Below are 14121 nucleotides of genomic sequence, written 5' to 3'. Positions count from 1 at the left end.
ATACGGATGCGCAATGAATGAAATTTGCTTATAGGTGGAGAGGTGGAGTTCGTAACATGAAAGGCATCCAGAAGAATCAAAGCAGTTTGTTCTCACTGCAATGGAAAGAATGGAAAGAGCGGGTGTATCACGGAGTAGGCCTATCACGAAGTTGCAAAAGCACAGCAAAATGTGGCTACTAAATAAAATGTTATGCACAGTGCAATTTCGGTAAAAGTAAAATCTTACGAATGGAATTAATAATGTTACTTGCTTTACGCCCCACTAACTTCTTTTTACGGTTTTCGGAGACTCCGAGGTGCCGGAATTGTCCCTCAGGAGTTCTTTTACGTGTCGGTAAATCTACCGACACGAGGCTGTCGTATTTGAGCACCTTCAAATACCACCGGACTGAGCCAGGATCGAACCTGCGAAGCTGGGGTTAGAAGGCCAGCGCCTCAACCGTCTGAGCCACTCAGCTCGGCGAATGGAAATTAAAGCTTCGATACCACCTGCAGAATTGTCACAAGGTGGGCTCGTCGTTCGGGGTCAGGTGGGTTTCGAAAAACCTTTATTGCATGGGCGAGCCGTAAATGTTCACCTCAGTTTCTTATATATTTTGCACTAGAGAAAACTAGTTTATGCCAACATTTAGTTCAATTTTGTGTTTTAAATAATGAGATACAAAAGTGATCCTTAAAAGCCTGTCGGTACGAATACGTACCATGACTGTATTTAGAACACTGAGCACCACCTCATGTGGAAACAGGACATCTTATGTTCATGAATAAATGTATTTCTTGTAAACTACTACTTTCCTTGAATTTAAGGTAACAAAGGGCTCAGGTACACTTGGGTGGACCGAGCTCGATAGCTGCAGTCGCTTAAGTGCGGCCAGTATCCAGTAATCGGGAGATAGTGGGTTCGAGCCCCACTGTCGGCAGCCCCGAAGATGGTTTTCCGTGGTTTCCCATTTTCACACCAGGCAAATGCCGGGGCTGCACCTTAAGGCCACGGCCGCTTCCTTCCAATTCCTAGGCCTTCCCTACCCCATCGTCGCCATAAGACATATCTGTGTCGGTGCGACGTAAAGCAAAAAAAAGTAAAAAAATAAAAATAAACCACTTGCGTGGCGTACACACGATTAATGACCGTACTGTTACGTATGTAGGACTGATGTCCTGACTTACACAGGTGCACGTAGACGCAGGCTGTACACATACTTGCATTAATTTAAAACTTAGTTACCGTATGTAAAGCATACGAGAATGATAACCACACTTAAGTACACTGAGAGAATGCATAATTATTGAATAGTAAACACGAATGATCATACTATTTAGTATACGGGATTGATGACTTGATTTTCTTACGCGCGCGCGCACGCATGTAGGTCAAGACTGTACGATCTTGCGTACATGCACTGGGGTAAATTTAAAGTCTGCTTACTAATCATAAAGTATACGAGAAAACTAATTGCGGATAAAGAGTATTTCAGTGTGCGCGTTTTCCTCTTTTGTTGAAAAGCCTGAATACTAAGAACAAACGCGCATGCTCCATTTGAACATCATGCAGCTGAAAGTTAAAACAGCACATTAAATGAAATCATTGACAATATTTGAAGGCTGTAAATAACAGCCGGCCCCGCGATGTTGGGGTAGCATGGCTGCCTCTTACGTGTAGGCCATGGGTTCCGTCCACTTCAGCTACTCCGAAGGTGTGTAAACTATTATTTTATTTTATTATTTTATTATTATTCGTGGGAAGCGCAAAGAGCTGATAACCTTCCTGACTCATAGCTTACTAGACTCGCATCTGCACCTCGAAGGCTCAGATTAGACTGGTAAGGCAAATAACGTTCTTTTTCGTTTTATGTCGCACTGAATCAGGGTTATTCGTGCAAAGAGCTGGTGCCCCTTGTGGTTTTTAACCTACTGGCTAGTCTACACATAATTTTATTCACATTGGGTGAAGGTTCAAAATGTCCTCCCATATCTACGTTATTTATGGTTCTATCGATGAATACCGTAATTATAACAAATTACAGAATATACAATTTCTGATCATATGTTTACAGTTTTCCTGTATCGGCTACAATATATTCACGAATTGACAGTCCACATCAAGGTCCAGTCACAAGGAAATGTCTGAACATAAATTTAATATGTTAAGTCCGGGAATAATGTGCTACCGTATAGGCTACAATTGCATCCATCCTGGGCAAGAGGGGTTTACGAGCTGGCCTAAAATCTCATTCTTCCATATGTACGTCAAGAGATAATCATAGACTTGGTCCAAAGCAACGCCGTGTCACGAGAAAGTGGCTGAACAGAATTCAATGAAAATCTACAAATTCTAGAACTAAAGCGCTACTCCGTAGACAAAAAATTATTTCTTTCACATTCGATGAAATAGTAGATTACGGAAACAACTTAAATTTCACTCCAAAATCTGCGTTATTAGCGATCATATTGATAAATACATTACAAGTTTTATGGAAAATATAAAATTTCTGATCATTTCTATCTTGTTGGATTTTGCCGTACCGGCTATCTTATTCGTGTCTGTCGCTAAAATTACTACATAACGAATGTTATACAAAATATTTCCGATCATTTGTCTCATTGAGCTCCACCGTATAGACTACGGTAACAGAGGTGCATTGATTTAGATTTAGTATATATCAGCGCCATCACGATAAATTATACCAGTGAGCAATAGAGGTTTTTATATACCCTGCTCTGAAAGATATGTAGAGTAGAAGTCCATAGCCTACCGAGCTCGATAGCTGCAGTCGCTGAAGTGCGGCCAGTATCCAGTATTCGGGAGATAGTAGGTTCGAACCCCACTGTCGGCAGCCTTGAAAATGGTTTTCCGTGGTTTCCCATTTTCACACCAGGCTGTACCTTAAGGCCACGGCCGCTTCCTTCCCACTCCTAGACCTTTCCTGTCCCATCGTCGCCGTAAGACCTATCTGTGTCAGTGCGACGTAAAGAAAACTAGCAAAACAATGTCCATAGCCTGAAGAGGTTTAGCTTAGCTTGCCTACTTGTAATAGACCCTAGTATTCAACGTTCTTTAGTTGCACACTCGAGAACTTAAGTATCATCTCGTGGCCAGAAATATTCATTTCAGGCAAGAAATCGGTAAGTACAGCCCTCAGAACCGCCCTGTATCTGCTTACACATTCTCTCTCATTGGTCACGTCCATTAGACACGTAACACATGCAGACATCTGAAGAGTGAAGGGGAGGTTGATATCTAGCATGAGCGAAACGCGCGAAGGGGAAGGGACTTGCCCCCCGCCTGCCCGCACGTCCCCATTGGTTTGACACCGATCAGAGAGGGGAATGAGGGGAGTCCTTGAAGGCAACAGACGTACTGTGTATATCAACTCATTGAGGGTCAAATTCTCCACTTTCTTCGTAATTCTTGTGTGCGAAGGCAGGCTGAAATGATCGAGGTCTCGACTAAGATTTATCATCGCGCTCAACCATTGTGGGGAAGGAATGACCCATATTTTCGTCAATATTGGCCCTATTAAACTACTTTAATGCTTATGCAGACACTGTCAAAAGAAGAATTAATATAATTAGCACTAAAATATACACATCAAATTTGAACGCAAGAAATTAAAGATGAAAGGAGGTTACTGTTTCATATAAAGATCTAGGGCCTACCCTTTTACTGTAATATTATACTATTCGTTTTTCTTAATATAATTACGTGAAATGGGATAAAATCTATATATAACATAACTTTGTCCTGACTGACTGATTCATCATCGCCGAGCCAAAACTACTGGAGATAAAGAAATTACATTTTGAGGATACATTCATATTAATATGAAGGTGCTCGCTAAGAGGATTTTTGGATATTCCGTCGCTAAGGGGGTTAAAATGGGGGTGAAATTTTAAGATGAGTGTATCTATATCCCAAAACTTTTAAAGTTTATAGATGTAAACATTGGTATTCAGAATCTCCTTTAAAAATAAAGAACCACGTATTTTGTTTTGGGATAATCCCAATAGGAAGGGTGGAAAAGGGTGAAAAAGGGGTTGAATGCCTTTAATGAGGATACTTATATCTCAGAAACAAAATATATTACAGGCCTACAAATTGGTATTTGGGATCTCCTTTGAAAATAAACACGTATTTTTTTTGTTTTTGGAAAATCTAATTAATGGAGGTTAAACACAGTGACAAATTGGGGTGAATTTTTAGAAAGACTGTATCTACAGTATATCTCAGAAACGTAAAATGTTACAGACGTAAAATTTGGTATTTGGAATTTCCTTTTTTTTTTAAAGGAATACGTATTTTTTGTTTTCGACAATCCACCAAAAGGGAGGAGGGAAATTGAAAAACTAGTTGAATTATTTGTATGAGGATACTATTCTCTCAAAAACAAAAGATTTTGCAGACTTCAAAATTGGTAACTGGAATCTGCTTTAAAATTAAACACGTATTCTCGGAAAATCCAATGAAGGGTGGGGGGGGGGGGGTGAGGAGAAAAATTAAAACATTAATTGAATTGTATGAGGATACTTACATCTAATAAAAACTAAAGTTGTTACAGACGTAAAAATTGATATTTGGATCTCCTTTAAAAACAAAGAAAAAAGCGATTTTGGGCGAAATCATTTTGGGAGCGGGGGTGAAAAGGAGTTGAATTCCTTTGATGTGGACACACATCTCAAAAACTGAAGATGTTAGTCGTGATAATTGGTATTTAGAAGATCCTTTACTATTAAAAAGACGAGTATTTTAATGGGAAATTCACTAAAGGGTGGGGGAGTGTGAAAGGAAGCGAGAAAAAAGTGAATTCACTTTACGGGGATACTTATACCTCAGAACTGAAGGTAACAGACGTGAACATTGGTATTTGAAATCTCCTTTCAACTTAAGGAAACAGGCTTTTTTTCTTTGGGGGGGGGGGGGGAGTAAATCAACGGCAGTGGGGTGAAAAAGGAGCTGACACCAATTGATTTTACTGTTCATAATGTACTTATTCTGATCATAAACTGATCATTTTAATCTTTCCTGGGTTCGTTTTCAAGAAATATCTTTTCCTCTGGAGTACATAGTTAGATTACAGTAGATTCTCCTGCCGTATAAATAAAAATTTAAACACATTTGAAATAAAACGGTATGAATGATGTTGACCGTGCAATTGTTCACCTCTATAATAAGATCAATAATTCACGGAAGTATATCATTCGTGTCACCAGAAATCTCGCGCACTTTCCTCTGCGCGAAGATGGTGCTGGTCATATTGTAAGCAAGGACAATGGCAGAGGATGTAATTTACCGTCAAGTAGCGGTCTCTCATTTTGCTCTCCGCCACGAAAGCTAACGCAGATTGGACAACCACAGCAAGTACAACAGAATGACCGTTTGCAAAGCGCTCTCGTTTTTCCACGTGTATACCGCACACTCTCACACTAAACTACTTCAGAATTGTGCTGTATCATAGAGTAGAGTTTCCTCCTCAACATGATGCAAGATATGTCATAAAGATGTTGAATGTCGAGGAGCTATCTCGAAATAAGTCAGCGCTGGCGTAATGCATCCCGATAGCGACTCTGCCGGTTGAGTAGTAGGGAAATGAGTCGCGATCGCGAAGACTGCCGGTTCCAGGGTTAAGACATGTAAATAAAGAAAATTATTTACAATCCCAAAAAATAATGGTAGGTTATAATAAAAATAAGATTCTTACGATATCAAAGTAAAATGTCTTGAAACAAAGGAGTGCGTTTTGTAAGAAAAATGTCAATAAATAAAATGAACGCTTCCTGCAAACGAAAATAATTGTATTAGTACAATATTAAACAGTGCTCTAGTTTTCCATAAAAAAAAAATTTCTAGCAATTCAAATGATTGGAGGAAACCAATTAGGGGAAAAGAGGAAAGAATTGTTCTTAATTACTTTCATAGTAAGGGTGTTTGGAAAACCGTTCCTGTGGAGTTATTGCCAGCGCTGATCAGTTAAATGCGACACGTATTTAGACGGGATTACATCGTGCACATTTTTTCAAAAGTAAATTGCAGTTAATTGTATTACTTGATTAGGAGAAGCCAGTATAGCCAGAATATTTAACCATAGAAACAGTTCCCGGGAAAGTGATGTTGGGAGTGACCTGAGTGCGTAACGGGACAGGCCACACCTCCTGATCGACGAACACATGTGACGTTGCCTTGGTTACTTCATCCTCAGGGTTGGCCAAAATCTTTGCCCAAACGTTACCCGTTTCCTTTTCCACCCGGAATTCTTGTGATCGCAATTGTACGACTGATCACTCTTCCTAATTTTTATATTAAATAAGACTGTTGAGCTGAGGTAAGAGACCAGTATTAAAACTTCAATCAGCGTTTTTCTTTCAAGGTCTAGTTTTTCAGTCAGGGATGCGCATACATTGCTCTTACGGGACTAACTTGTGGGACCTTGCAGATTGTGGTCTACATGTATGGACCACTCTGCTGGTCTACATACGTGGACGATTACGTACCAGATGCGACCGTGCCGGATGCGACCCGGCCATTATCGTGCCAATAGCGACCGAGCGGATATGCACCGTGCCGCATGCGACCCATCAATCACTTACAATTGATCTGCATTAAGGGCTGTCACCAAGTGGCAGATTGCTTATCAGTAGCTAACTTGGTCTTTTCTAAAATAAAGGTCTGACACCGTTGTTAGCAGGTTCGAGTGCCGTTGGTCGAAAGAAAAATATGATAATGTTGCTGGCTTTACGTCCCAGTAATTACTTTTATGGTTTAAGGAGACGCCGAGGTGCTGGAGTTTAGTCCCGCAGGACTTATTTTACGTGCCAGTAAATCCACAGACACAAAGCTGACGTATTTGAGCGCCTTCAAATACCACCAGACTGAGCCAGGATCGAACCTGGCAAGTTGGAGTCGGAAGACCAGCATCTCAACCGTCTGAGCCGTCGAGCCACTTAGCCCGGTTGAAAAAAATTTCACCATGAGAATGTAGGCCGGCAGGGTAGGAACGTTGGTGTATACAATTTATCACTAGATTGTGTACCAAAAGCCTGGATTCAAATCTAAACTTCTTCGCAGTGTTCAAAGGAAGTGAGGGAATATGATGCTATTGGTGATTCGGCCGTCGGGTAGGGACGTAAAGCATTGAGCAGACCCCTTGGTATTATTCGAGAGGAGTAGGGTACGTGCCGACACCGGGTTTCATCTTTCCCTACCTCATTATCATAATCTCACATCCAGACGCGCAGGCCTCCCATGTGCGTCAGATAGAAAGACCTGCACCAGGCAAGCCGAACACGTCCTCGGACACTCCCGTCACTAATAGGACACGATAAGTAGGCCTAAGTCGTAAATAATTTCAGAGAATTAGGATCTTCTTTTTTTGCTAGTGGTACAACGTCGCACCGACACAGACAGGTTTTAAGGCGACGATGTCCGACTCGTTGGCTGAATGGTCAGCGTACTGGCCTTCGGTTCAGAGGGTCGCGGGTTCGATTCCCGGCAGGTTCGGGGATTTTAACCTTCATTGGTTAATTCCAATGGCCCGGGGGCTGGGTGCTGTCCCCAACATCCCTGCAACTCACACACTCCACCACAATAACGCGCAGTTCCCTACATATGGCAGATGCCGCCCACCCTCATCGGAGAGTCTGCTTTACAAGGGCTGCACTCGGCTAGAAATAGCCACACGAAATTATATATTATAGGCGACGATGGGATAGGAAAGGGCTAAGAGTGGGAAGGAAGCGGCCTTGTCCTTGATTAAAGTACACATCGACTTTCACATTTGCCTGATGTGAAAATGGGAAACCGCGGAAAACCATCTTCAGGGCTGCCGACAGTGGGATTCGAACCCACTTTCTCCCGGATGCCAGCTAACAGCTGCGCGCTCCTAACCGCAAGGCCAACTCACCCGGTAGGAAATTTATTGAACATCTCCCTTGGTAAATTATTCCAATCCCTAACTCCTCGTCCTATAAACGAATATTTGCCGCAATATGTCGTCTTGAGTTTTAACTTTATCTTTATATTGTGATCTCTCCTACTTTTAAAAACACCACTCAAACGTATTCGTCTACTAATGTCATTCTACGCCATCTCACCACTGACAGCTCGGAACATCCCGCTTAGTCGAGCAGCTCGTCTTCTTACTTCTAAGTCTTCCTATGCCAAGATTTGCAATATTTTCGCAACGCCACTCGTGTGTTTTGTTACCAAACATTATCGATTGTTTTCTGAAAGGGATTCAAACTTAATTTCGGAGTCCCCGGTACAGCGTAATTAGATTCTGATACAAATATAGATATGACTAGCTAATGTACCCGTGCTTCGCTACGGAATTCTACATTGTATTCAGAATTCTAGGTTAAATACTCTACACGTTGTGAATAAGATTATATTGAACTACATAGCTCTTAAAGTTACTCAGAAAAGCGACGGGCAAGTCACCATAGGCCCTACGTATTTTCGCATGTGAAGACTTGGTTAGGAAATTATAATGGCAGGTCCTCTTGCCTACTGTCAGTCACAATCAACTTGGTAAGTTTTCATTATGATGGTAGGCCCACTTGCCTACTGCCAGTCAGTGGAGTTGGGCAGTTTGATGATAATGGCAGGCACTCACTCTCTACCTGTCTTTTTACATCATCAGAAAGACTGTCTTTGTGGTTTTGCCAACTGAAATCATCATAGGTCATTACAATGAAGTCAACAGAAATGTCGCAGTTACAAGCAATGCTATCATAATTATGAAATACTCGATAAAATAGAAAACCGCTCATTTTCTCATTTTTAACAGTACTATGCTGCCGATCTAACAGTCCAAAGTTCCCGACCTGGAATGACCAGACCGCAGACAACCGTGAAGAATCCTCTGCCATTATTCCTTTAAGTGTGCACACTGCTCATTCCAATCAGTGCCACAGAGAAGGAATCAAATGCGTGGAGTACTATGAGAAACCAGTATGTTACGTACCAGTAGTACCAGAAAACCGATGAACCCGAGGAAAGTCGTGCTAAAGAAGAAAGTTATCTAACTCCACATTCCCCTGTGGAGGGGGGCGGTAGAATTACACCCACGGTATTCCCTGCGTGTCGTAAGGGGCTCTCAACTTGGGAGCGTGGGTTAGTGACCACGGGGCACTGAGTTGAGTCCTAGCACTGCTTCCACTTGTGCCAGGCTCCTCATTTTCATCTATCCTATCCGACTTTCCTTGGTCAAATCTTGTTCTATTCCAACTCCGACGGGATTAGAACTTTCTAGGCCTAGAGAGTCGTTCGTTTTCACGCCCTTTGTGGCTCTTGTCTTTCTTTCGTTGATATCTTCCTTTTTCGCAGTGTCGGATTTCTTCCATTTTTCTCCCTGATTAGTGTTAAATAAAGGATGGTCATCTAGTTGTACTTCCTCTTAAAACAACAATCACCACCACCACCACGAGCACCACCACATTAACACGTAGCATTTCTCCTCTAATGGTTGGCGTCAAGAAAAGCATCCAGCCGTAAAAGAATAACAAATCTGCTACACACCCTGACCCACAATAAGAAGCGGATAGAGTGGGGAGTAATAGAAACGAGCCCAGTGGCATCACTGCTCGCTTCTCACCAAGGCAGTCCGGGTTTGATTCCCGGCCAATATTTGTGGGATTTACGAAATGAAATACCACGCCCATTTTCCTGGAGATGAAAAATGGGAAACCACGAGGAATAATTTTCGAGGATGGCCGACGAGGTATTCGAACCCAGCAGCCTACCGAAGTAGCTGTAACTAGTCGTCCGGCAACGCACTGACCTAACCTGCTTGGTACCTTCTCCCAGACATAGAGGCGCAGCTCCATATATGGAGATATTTTAGGAAAATACTGTTTATTTGCTAATGGCTTTACGTCTCACCGACACAGATAGGTCTTATGGCGACAATGGGATAGGAAAGGCCTAGGAGTTGGAGGGAAGCGGCCGTGGCCTTAATTAAGGTACAGCCCCAGCATTTGCCTGGTGTGAAATTGAGAAACCACGGAAAACCATCTTCAGGGCTGCCAACAGTGGGATTCAAACCCACTATCTCCCGGATGCAAGCTCACACCCGCGCGCCGCATGGCCAACTCGCCCGGTGGGAAAAGACCTAAACGCATCACCATATTTCGTGTTGCAAAACGAGTTTCCCCCAGAAGTGTTATGTAAAGTAGGGGCAGTAGCTGCTTATAAGACTTTAAAATTACATAGCACTTCGTTTAGCTTACCTTATCTTGGGTGATGACACAACTTATCAAATGACAATTTGCTTGTCAACGCCGGTCGCATCCTGTCAACGCCGGTCGCATCTGGCACGCCACCACGTGGACTTCGTACGAAGACGTCCACATGTTGTGGGCCACCCTGGAGATCCATATATATTGACAGTACACGTGATTACCGCATGTCAAAATAGTTTAGTGCGACGCATGCTTTACCCCGTGCCATCTTGTCTCGCCCGTTAACCCGTTAAACACAACTGTCCTAATGCCATGACAGCTGTCGAAACACGTGCACTGTGAAGACTCAACCCGTCAATACATCTCTCTCTTTAGCATGTGCTCTGTCCTTATCTGTCAACTTCAAACCGGGAGATAAAACTGCCATCACGCATGTGCACGTGTTTTAAAAAGCTCGCAATCTCTGTAGCACGTGCTCCGACCTTTTAAAAATGTGAGTTTATCTGTCAAAATCAAAACGCGTGGTCAAACTACCATCACGTGGTTGTCAAAAAGAAATCTTATGCTCGACATGCTTTCTGCTAATCTACAGGACTCTCCTGCGCGTTTACACTTTATTTTTGAGAGCTGTCCAAAACACGCGTTCCCGTTCAGAACATATATTCATACCGCTACCTTATTCAACTACGTTCTATCAGCTATCTGAGGAACACATTTGCAAGTGGACACAAGGTTTTTGACAGCTGTCAATATTAAAATCATGCGTTTTCATTCAGAAACATTTTGCGTTTTTGCTAGTTGCTTTGTCGCACCGACACAGATAGGATTTTTGGCGACAATGGTACAGGAAAGGGCTAGAAGTGGGAAGGAAGCGGCCGTGGCCTTAAGGTACAGCCCCAGCATTTGCCTGGAGTGAAAATGGTAAACCACGGAAAACCATCTTCAGGGCTGCCGACAGTGGGGTTCGAACACATGCTGCCCTTAACTGCCGTATAATGAACTCTTGTCTCTAGTAGCGAGCTCTATATTCTCCAATCACCGACCGATAGTGGCGCTCTGTGTCCCCCTCCACCTTCCCATCTCCCCCACTCTCCACCTCTCACTATAGCATAAAGGGATGTGTGAAAGGAGGAAAACTCGAGTGAAAAGCAGACTGCTGGTATCCCTTCAGCAGGTCTCTGTTCTCGGGCTTAGTCTCAGGAGAATAGTGGATTGCTGTGGGGGGGGGGGGGGGGGGGGTAAACGCTCACTTGGCCAACGTTTGGAAATTCTTTTGTCGATCACTGAAGGGTCAGTGGTCCAGGGGGAGGGGGCGGGGTTAGCCTCCTACTCCTAAAATGAAGCATAACCGGTCATTAACCTGACCAATAAGCTTCTCCATGGGGCATGTGACGTTAGGTTATGACATGACGTCATGGTGGCTTTAGAGTTCCGTGACCCTAAAAGTAACCTGACACCCGTGGGGTAAAACGTTGATGTACCTCCCATTGTGTTTGAACTGCCGTTGTTAAAGTGCTGAAATAGATATTTTCATGAGACTCACTGCACCTCTAATTTTTTTAAGTGTATAATCATGCTATGATGAACTTCCTCACTCTTAAGCAATGGTGATGTGGCCTTTTCCATTTGCTATAATTGTTGTAATTTTCTTATAGTAACAGTATGTTATGTTTCTTCCAGTGCTGAAGGGAGGTGCAGTTAACGGGGCTAACGGCATATCGCCAAAATCGGAGATGGACTACATTAACTACGGAGAAGATGATGAAATGGTGAGTAATCAAGGAACTAACTTATTCTAATAAATTAAATAAAGTGGATTAAGTTCTGACAGAGGGGGAGGGAGGGGACAATCCGAGGAAGTGCTATGTCAGCCGGCTGGAAGGACTTGGAGGACGTGTCGCGGTCTCTCTTCGCCTGGTTTCTCCTTGCGCTTTCTGGAAGGTACAACGAGAGCATTCCGTCTCGAGCAGAACCCTGAAGATTGCAATACTCATCACGATATAAAAGCAGTGGCGGCTCGTGACAAAATTTTTAGGGGGTTCACAACATTTTTGTTCATGTCTCAAATCAGCAAAAAAGTAACATAGGTACATAAATCATTTCATTAACAGTTCCTTGTACGGTTCCTTCTTCACAAATACTTTGGTAGAACCCCTGTAACCGAGGATAAATTTTATACGAGACTAATTTGTTAGTGTAGAACAAAAGTAAAATTCACAATAACTTCACTACACTGAGATTATTGAAGGATGCGAGTACTATTCTTGGTTTTCAAACAGCACGAATTTCACCTGGGTGTTAGTGTAGAACCAAACCAAACCAAACCTCATGGCCTACCAAGCGACTGCTGCTCAGCCCGGTGGTCTGCAGATCACGAGGTGTCGTGTGGTTAGCACGACGAATCCTCTCGGCCGTTATTCTTGGCTTTTTTGACCGCCATCTCACCGTCAGATAGCTCCTCAATTGTAATCACGTAGACTGAGTGGACCTCGAACCAGCCCTCAGATCCAGGTTGAAATCCCTGGCTTGGCCGGGAATCGAACCCGGGGCCTCCGGGTAAGATGAAGGCACGCTACCCCTACACCGCGGGGTAGAACAGTAGCAAAATTCATAATAGCTTTACTTCACTGCGAACACTGAAGGATGCGAGCATATTCCTGGTTTTTAAATAGCACGAAGTTCACCTGGATATGACGAGAAGCATAGAAGGAATGTGTACCGCATTTACCGGTAAATTTTTTAAAATAATTATTTCCGAATTGACCCCAATAGTCTCCACATTATCTCTGTTAGTCAGGTTCTACTGTTTCACATGGTAATTATTCTCATTTTGCAAATTATATCCACTACTCAAAACAATTTAGCATGCAGTACAACCAACAATACTAGATCATGCTTATTTGAATGATGGGATTTAGATTAGCAACTCACGTAAATCGCGCAAATTTCTCAATCACTTTACGATTGAAGTCGCTGATGTTGACAAATCTCTTCTCAATAGCAAGCATAGCCAGCGCTGACAGTCGTTCTCCAGTCATGGTGTTCCTCAGAAACGTTTTAATTCGTATTCAAAGTAGAAAAACACCTCTCGGGCTGCGCTGTCGTAATTGGGGTTGTGACAACAATTCGGAGTAATTCGCATACTTGTGGAAATGTGTCCCTATCTAGTTCATTGTCAAGCAGAAACTGCAACATGAAAATGGGCCCATCTTTCTGAAAGCCATTTCTCATATACAATACTTCTAGTACAGTCTTCAGCTGTGTCTTATTTAGGCAGGGATACATATGCGCCACTGTATTCAGTTCTCTTTCTGGAAAAGTCTGAACAGACACCAAAATGCCTATTCAGAATTAGGGTGCTAGCGAAATCTGCCGGTAATGTAATGCAATAGTAGCTCCTCGGAGGCTGTGGCTAACCATAATAGGGGAGGTGGCAGACCCTTGTGGTCAACTGTAATACTGCCACTGGGTTGAGGGTGGCTCTAGACAAGGCACGTGCCTTACCGTGATCCTCGCTAATGGGAATATCAGTGCAGAAAACCATGACGTCATCTGCTTTGCGCATGCGTATAGTCTTCAGCACAATAGCGCATTATCCAGTGTGCTCGCTGCACTGTCAGTCAAAACGAACAACTGTTGGTAACGGAGCTTCGATATAAGTCGATTGTCGAATGCTTTCGTTCGATTGTCGAAATCATGTCGAAAGAAAAGAATGAATGCGTAAATATGTAATAAAACTGAGTGTTCACGTGCTCCTGTGCTCCTGAGAGCCCACCGCCACTGTATAAAAGGCAGGCTAATCGCGAACAGTCTGTCAGTAATAGGAGTGGGACAGTAGTCCTGACTATGGTCAGTGTCTCACCGGAGAGAGTATCGTCAAGTACTGAGTGAAGTAATGTGTGTACCACCGTGGACTGTTGCCAGACTTGGAGTGAGCGAAACAGTT

At 43.0% G+C, this 14121-nt stretch overlaps 1 protein-coding gene across 1 annotated transcript in view; it reads left to right on the top strand.

The window, feature by feature from the left end:
* LOC136864327 (polyamine-transporting ATPase 13A3) overlaps positions 1–14121 on the top strand; it is an 869746-nt gene that overhangs the window by 237676 nt on the left and 617949 nt on the right. Inside the window, exon 3 of the mRNA XM_067141161.2 lies at positions 11856–11944. Coding sequence (XP_066997262.2) covers positions 11856–11944 — 89 coding nt within the window. The remainder of the gene's footprint in view (positions 1–11855; positions 11945–14121) is intronic.

The sequence above is a fragment of the Anabrus simplex genome, chromosome 2 (assembly GCF_040414725.1).
Source record: "Anabrus simplex isolate iqAnaSimp1 chromosome 2, ASM4041472v1, whole genome shotgun sequence".
Taxonomy (NCBI): Eukaryota; Metazoa; Arthropoda; class Insecta; order Orthoptera; family Tettigoniidae; genus Anabrus; species Anabrus simplex.
This window is presented reverse-complemented; position numbering and strand designations above follow the sequence as displayed.